Source organism: Astyanax mexicanus, chromosome 11 (genome assembly GCF_023375975.1).
Source record: "Astyanax mexicanus isolate ESR-SI-001 chromosome 11, AstMex3_surface, whole genome shotgun sequence".
Taxonomy (NCBI): domain Eukaryota; kingdom Metazoa; phylum Chordata; class Actinopteri; order Characiformes; family Acestrorhamphidae; genus Astyanax; species Astyanax mexicanus.
In genome coordinates this window covers 1239429-1247694 of record NC_064418.1, presented here as the reverse complement: position 1 = coordinate 1247694, position 8266 = coordinate 1239429, and the positions used below count along the sequence as shown (strand labels likewise).

General features: G+C 41.2%; 1 protein-coding gene across 2 annotated transcripts in view; it reads left to right on the top strand.

Annotated features, from left to right (window-relative positions):
- The first annotated feature begins 1353 nt into the window (after positions 1-1353).
- The window catches only part of glra2 (glycine receptor, alpha 2), a 28272-nt gene continuing 21359 nt past the window's right edge, over positions 1354-8266 (top strand). For both annotated transcript variants that reach the window (XM_049485286.1, XM_049485285.1), the window contains exons 1-2: positions 1354-1873; positions 5271-5404. In XM_049485286.1, the coding sequence (XP_049341243.1) occupies positions 1806-1873; positions 5271-5404 (202 nt within the window). In that variant the 5' untranslated portion in view covers positions 1354-1805. The remainder of the gene's footprint in view (positions 1874-5270; positions 5405-8266) is intronic.

Below are 8266 nucleotides of genomic sequence, written 5' to 3'. Positions count from 1 at the left end.
GAAAGCCCAGCAGCGTCTCTACTTCCTCCGGAAGCTGAGAAAGGCCCATCTCCCTCCACCCATCCTCACACTCTTCTGTAGAGGGACCATTGAGAGCATCCTGAGCAGCTGCATCACTGCCTGGTTTGGCACCGTCTCTGACCGCAAGACCCTCCAGCGTATTGTGAGGACAGCTGAGAGGATCATCGGCGTCTCTCTCCCCTCCATCACAGACATTTACACCACCCGCAGCATCCGCAAAGCAACCAGCATTGTGAATGACCCCACTCATCCCTCACACGAACTGTTCTCCCTCCTGCCTACCGCAGCATCCGGTCCAGCACGACCAGATTCTGCAACAGCTTCTACCCCCAAGCCATCAGACTCCTCAACTGCAGAGACTGAACTGATGGTTTTTCTGTACATGCACACACACTCTTACCCCACTTACCCCAGAAAATGGAAAGCACTAAAAACCCTACTACCTCACTGGACTCTATTGCACACTGTGTAATAGAGTAATTACTACCTCACCTGGTCCTTTTTGCACACTGCATAATTTGCACATTGTCTTGTTATTTATTATTCTTTGTCTGTATGGTGTTGTATTGTCTGTCTGCACTTTTGTACTGTTGCACTATTGTTCTGTCTACACTGTGTTTATGTGCACCATGGTCCTTGGAGGAACGTTGTTTCGTTTCACTGTGTACTCTGTATATAGCTGAAATGACAATAAAAACCACTTTGACTTTGACTTTGAAATATATACTAACTGGATGATTGTTAACTCAGTACTGAAAGAACACACTGGTTTATTATCATACATCTGGTTTATATGTTTATAACTGTTAAATACTGAAACAAAAACTGATTTTGTATAAACCCAGTACTGAATGATCATAAACCAAAGAAGAGTTTATTCAGTACTTGGTTTGAAAGCAACTGATAAATGATGATCAACCAAGTGCTTATTAAGTACTGAATGATTGTTAACCCAGTACTGAATGAGCACACTGGTTTATGATCACATACTTGGTTTATATGTTTATACCTGTTCAGTACTGAATGATCATAAACACTAAATTGGTATAAACCCAGTACTGAATGATCATAAACCAAGAATGTCAGTACTTGGTTTAAAACCAATTGATAAATGATTACCAACCAAGTGCTTAATAAATATTTACCAAGTACTGAATGACTATAAACCCAATACTGAATGAACACACTGGGTTTATGATCCCATATCTGGTTTATATGTTTATAACTGTTCAGTACTGAATGATCATAAATCCTGAATTGGTATAAACCTTTTGCTGAATGATGAGCCGAGGAGATGTTTGCGCATGCGCGCGGCTAAACCAGGAGCTGTCCGGGTGCTGAATCTGGCGCGCGGACGCGTCTGTCTGTCTTTTGCACAGACTGTCTCTCTGTGATGAGGCATCTTCATCCCTCTCTCTCTCTCTCTCTCTCTTTTCCTCATACCCTCTCTCTCTTTCTCTTTTTCTCATCCCTCTCCCTCTCTCTCTCAGTGCGCGCGCTTGGGTTCGGGTTGGGTCTCGCGCGGCGGGTCTGTTTGATGTTGGAGTTTGGGTGCTGTGAGTAATCGTTGGCTCGCGCTCGCGCTGCCCGGGTTTACAGCGATGACGCGCAGGACCGGAGCGGGTCTCGCGCGTTCGGGTTCGGTTGGTCGCGGCTGCGCTCCGGCGCGAGGGAGAGCGAGCGGACGGCGCGTGTGACCCCCCCATTCCCTCCTCCTCCTCCCCCGTTACCGTCTCCGTGTGGGAGCCCGTGGAGGCGCGCGGAAGCCCAGAAGACTCACAGGGATGCCTCGCGCTCTCCTCCAACTCTTCACAACTTTGTTCGCGTGCCTGATCGAGATGGATCACCTCAGGTACGTCATGCGCTCAGGTGCGGCTCGCGCGCTGCTAGAGGCGCGAGACTGAGACGCGCTTTCAAGGTTACTGGATAGGCTTGGGTTCGGGGCGCGCGCGTCTTTATTGCTTGGTTCACGCATCTCCGCGCGCGCGCCGAGCCCGATGCGATTAGACGCCATATGAGAATGGAGAAGATCCGCGCGCTGAGGAGGCGTCTTTATGTATTTTATGTATTTATGAATATGCATGCGTGTACATATGTGTGCTTACCTAGAACCAAGGTTCTGAAATAGCTTCTTCATGCGACCACTTTTAGTTCGTTTTCAATTAAAAAAACATTTTTAAGGTTTGAAGAACCTAAACACCCTGTAAATGTTCTAGAATAACCCATTGGCCATTATCAATTGGTATAGAAGTTAATTTGAACCAATTAAACGTTCTTAAATCAAAGTGTTTCTCTGGAACAGCATAATCATTTTAATAGTGCAGATTTCTTCTTCAACTATGATTTTTTGCAGAACCAAACGTTTTTATTCTACCACACAAATCAAAGAACACAGTGGCACCTTCTCTTATAAAGAGGGTTCATCTCTTTTTCATGGTTCTTCTATGGCTTCACCCCAAAGAACCTTTTTGCAGAACCCAACGTGGTTCTTCTATATGAAACCAATCAAAAACACTGGAGCACCTTGCTGAAAAACGATTAATCTCTTTTTCATAGATCTTTAAGGAACCAAACGTGGTTTTTATATGGTATCACTCTACTAAACCTTTCTGAAAGTGTGAATGTCTTCCTAAAATGTGATTAATCTTCCTTTTATGGATCTCTCTAGAACCAAACATGGTTCTTCATTTTTAAAGAGAAGTTCAGATGTGATTTTTTGCATAAACAAATGTTTTTATTCTATGGCACAAATCAAAGAACACAGTGGCACCTTCTCTCATAAAGATGCTTCTTCTTTTTTTCATGGTTCTTCTATGGCTTCACTCCAGAGAACCTTGTATGATTCCAATCAAAAACACTGTGGCACCTTGGTGAAGAACAATTCATCCCTTTTTTTTCATAGATCTTTAGGGAACTAAATGTGTTTTTTTTCTATGGTACCACTCGACTGAACCTTGTGTGACTCTGTTTAAAAGTGTGAATGTATTTCTCAAATGTGATTAATCTCCTTTTCATGGATATTTTAAGAACCAAACCTGTTTTTTCCTTTTTAATTTGATGTTCAAATGTGATTATTTGCATAACCAAATGTTTTTCTTCACAAATCAAGGAACACTATGGAACATTTTCTTTTTATAGACCTTTTGGCAACTAAATGTGGTTCTTCTATGGCATTACACCAAATAACCATATGTGACTCCTACATTTTAAAATGTGATTTTTGCAGAATCCAATGTGGTTCTTCTATGGCATCAATCAAAAGCACCATTGTGAAGAAGGATTTTTTTAATGAGTTTAAAAGAAATTGCAGGCTGAATTTTTTATTGTATGGCACAATTTTTTGCCTAAAATAAGCCAAAACGGTTAATGATAAATGGACATAACTCCCTAATTCCCAATTGCATGGCCCCCAGTTTGAGAACTGTTGCTTTAAGGAACAAGAACCCAGTGATGCCATTTTTTAAAGAGTGCAGTTCTATTGTAAGTGCTTTAGGTAACAAAACCATTTCTTAATGTTCTTTCCTAACATAACATTGGAAACCAACAGAGATTCTACTAATTCTTTTTTTTGGCATCAATCCATATCCAATTCCAAATAACTCTTTAAGAGTGCAAACAATCCTTAAAAACTGGGAAAAACAGGCATTATTGGGGTGCTATTGGATAACCTTTCAGCTTTTCAGTTTTTAACAGATGATCCATTGAATCATTTTACTTTTGGACACCAAACAAACAAGCTTTTTCCGCCACTCTGACAAAACCTTAATTGGTGAGAGTTTGGCGCTCCAGCAGCTTCAAGCTCTGGGGTTGTCCAGGTCTCAGGTTCCTGGCCTTCGTCCCATCACGAGTGAGTCGTTCATCTCCAGCTCGGATTTTACTTCCCTTCCACATCTCATACCACCCCCCCCCCCCCCCCTCCCAACCCCATCCCTCAGAGAGAGGAGATACTCAACCAACACGAGCACCAAAGCATAGAGAGGGGAAGCAAAACCTGGTGATTTAACATCTTCCTGATCTGATCTGTGATCAGACTGTAGCTCCTGCTGGTCAGACTGGGGTTTGGATTAACAGCAGCAGCAGCAGGTTTGGACGACAGTAAGAACTATAGAGAGGAATATAAATAGTGTCGGGCTTAGATGGCTTCTGTCCTGCCAAATTAGGTTTTGCTCATCAGAGAGAAAGAGAGAGAAAGAGAGAGAGAGAGAGAGAGAGAGAGAGAGAGAGAGAGAGAGAGAGTGCTCATGTTTGTGTGCAAATATATTTCTCAAAAAGTGTTTCCTCTATCCTACCAATCAAAAAATATCACCTTATATCCCACCAATAAAAGAACACTGTGGTGCCTTTTGTAAGGAAGGTTAATCCTTTTTTCATGGATTTTTAGGAAATCAAACATGGTTCTAGAGTGGAGTCATTCTAAAGAACCCTGTGTACCCCCCTCCCCAACTTTGTATAGAGTACAAATGTGGGTCTTTGGAGAAATAAAATGAAAATGTTCTAGTTTTTCTAAAGCATGAGGCCAAATAACCTTGTGTTACTCAGCTGGGTAAATATGACTGTTAGAGTTCTACCTTTGTGACCCTTTTAAACGACAATTATTCTTTTCAAACTTGGTTCTTTAGGGCAGTGGTTCTCAAGTGAAAGAGAAATACAGAGAAAGAGTGCACATGTTTTTAATGTGAGCAAATATCTTTCTCAAAGAGTGTTTTTTCTATCCTACCAATCAAAAAATATCACCTTTTTGTACATTTCTCAAATGGGGTTCCCACCAATCAAAAGAACAATGTGGTACCTTTTGTAAGGAAGATTAATCCAAACCAAACATGGTTCTTTGGTGTGGCATCACTCTAAAGAACCCTGTGTACCCCCCACCTTAGTATAGAGTACCAATGTGGTTCTTTGGAAAACTAAAATAAAAATGTTCTAGTTTTTCTAAGGCATCTCACCAAATAACTCTTTGTTACTCAGCCAAGTAAATACGACTGTTTAGTTATAGTTCTACTTTGTTCTACTAAAAGCAGTGGTTCTCAAGAGAGAGAGAGATAGAGAGAGAGAGAGAGAGAGAGAGAGAGAGAGCGCTATGTGTAGGCACTGACTAACACATGTGAGAAAATAGTGGCGTTCTCACAGTCCAGGCTTGTGGGCGTCCGTGCAGAAATAAACCCGTCATTAGTGAAGTTTACTCTCGTCCTCCTCGTGCGAAGCGCATTGAAGGGAAGCTTAATGAACATTATCTCCCGCTGTGCTTACAGGATAATGTTAGCGAAGGAGCACGATCGTTCATCCTCACGAGGTTCCACGTCCACCATGTCCCCCTCAGATTTCCTGGACAAGCTGATGGGCAGAACGTCAGGCTACGACGCACGAATAAGACCCAACTTCAAAGGTATGTAGAGCCGTATATTGTTGAATCAGCTGAGGCTATATGAGGTTGGTGTTTTTGTTGCTTGGCAGCGAGGATCTTATACTGTATTTATCATGGTATTATTCTTGTTAGAGTTGTTTTTTCTTTGTTATACATTCAGAAAGTGTAAACTGCTTGGTAACTAAAATGATTTGTTTATTCAGTATTATACCACAACTAGTTCTGAATCTACGATGTGACCACCCACATCATCCCAACCATCCCCTATCTTTAATAACCAATCCCAGTCTTACACACTCAATCACAACTCTACCCTCATTAACCAATCCTATTTGCACTCTTAATAACTAATTACAACCTTTCCCACACTAAAAAAATCACAACCCCTATCTTTACTAACCAATCCCAGTCTTACTCTCTCTAACCAATGGCCAATCACAATTTGACCCCGACTGACCAACCACAGTCACACTTTCACTTACCAGTCTCAATCATGCTTTTTCTGACCAATCAAAACTCTACCTTCACTAACCAATCCCAGTCTCAATCCTACCATCACTAACCACCCTAAACAAAACAACCTTGAGAACCAATTCCAGTCTTACTAACCAATCACAACTCTACTAACCCATCCCAGCCTAACCCTTACTAACCAATGCCAGTCTAAATCCTTCACTCACTAACCAATCCCAGACTCAATCTTACCCTCATTAACCAATCCCAGACCCAATACATATCACATATCGAATCCCAGCTTTACCTTCACTAACCAATCATCATTTCTATTTCACACTTACAAACTGATCTTAATTCCAATCCCAATCTCAGCTCCAGTCCCACTGTTAACTCTCTCAATAACGGACAAAGAGACAATCTTAATGATTGGAAATTAATCCAGAGATCTCTGTCTGAATGCATACAATTTTTTCTAAAAAAAGAAAGCTTCTAAAAGAGACTGCAGCAGAAGCCGAGAATGATAAAATATGACATTTATTAAAGGTCAAATTCCTAATCTCTACCTGACAAACGTATCATCTCACACAAACCCCATTCTGGAGCTTTCTCTGGTTCTGCAGGTCATGTTTGGTAAACAGTTGGTCATCTTTGGCCTCCAGCCTTGGCTCTTTTTCTTTTCTGGAAGCATCCATTGCTCTGGCACTCGCACCTCCAGCACATCTCCAGCACACCTCCATTTTCACACCTCCACAACAACATGCCACGTCTGCTCACTTGTCACTTTTCACCAGCCATGGACAAACTCCCACTCTAATCCCAGCCATTCCAAGCTGGCAATCTTGCTGACCATCTGAAGCCATTACCTGCTACATTAGATGATATGTTTCTCCTATACACCATACAACACTAAACATTATCTTCTTAAAAATATATATATATGGGTCTCACCTTCTTTAACTGGCACCTGGCACAAGTCTTAATCCCACCTTCAGTAACTGGCACCAATGTCAGTCCTACCTTGATAACCTGGCAGCAGGCTCAATACCACCTTCTTAAACTGGCACCAATCTCAATTCCTCCTATCTCAACCTACATCCTATATTTGGCACCAATATCAAATTTGATCGATTAGTCCCAATCTCAAATCTACTTTCATAAACTGCTATTGGTCTCAATCCCATTTAATTCCACCACCTTCTATAATTTACACCAAATTTAATCCCTCCCTTAATAATTTGTACCAAACCCAATCTCATTTACTGATACCAAACCAAAACCCATCATTACATCCCTTAGTAACTGGTGCTTATCTCAATCCCACTTTAAGTCACATCTATTAATCTTAATTCCACCCTTAGTAACTGGTACCAAACTCAATCTCCTTTTTTAGTTACTGGTACCAAACCCAAATTTACGTTTAGCCACTTGTACCAAACCCAATCTTATGTTTAGTTACTGGTCCCTACCTCCATAAATTGGAACCAATCTCAATCTCACTCACAGTAACAAGTACCAAACTTAATCCCACCCTTTGTAACTAGTACCAAACTCAAGCCCATAGTTATTTACTGATACCAAACCAAAACCTGTCATCATTACCAACCTTTAATAATTGGTGCTAATCTCAATCTCACTTTTAGTCACAGGTATTAATCTTAATTCCACCCTTAATGACTGGTACTAATCTCAATATCACTCTAAATAGCTTGCATATATGTATCCCAATCCTTCTTTAGTTATTATATACTGCAATCAATCCCACCCACTGCAACCATCAACTACGGTACAATAAATGGTTCCAATCTCTATATTACCTTTATTAAGCAGAACGAATGTCACTTCAGTACGAAAATAAAATCAAACTCTTCACTTGCAAATCCATGCAGCACCAAACACCTTTTTGAAGCGTCTGATCATAATGCATGACCTAGTTCTGTTTACCAAGCTGTTTTCTTTCACCACAGTCTGCACTGCACTGACGCTGCCGGTGTACACGCTGAGGCAAATATTAATACAGAGTGGTATGTAATATTAATAAAGCCTCCACAGAAGGAGAGCACAACTCAGGTTCACTTCACTGCTGCTGCTGCTTTTCTCATTCTAGAAGCAGAGAACGGCTTTTTTTGTCACTTCAAACTACAGTCAGGAGTCTGGATGAAAGAACTGCGGTTTTGTTTAGAAGCTGCAGGAGTAAAACTGCAGTTCTGATGCACAGATCTTCTCTTACCTTCTACCTATTCCTATTTACTCAACGCCAATTAAGCATTCAGCTTTTCACCTGTCTGTCTGAACTCCACCGGGATCACTGTAAGTGTTAGCATGTCTGACTGTGATCAGCATGAACACATTTCAGCTGTTAAAAGCTCATTATTTCTCACATACAGCGCAGTTTAAAACCTGATACCTTTCAGAATGATCATTTTGGGA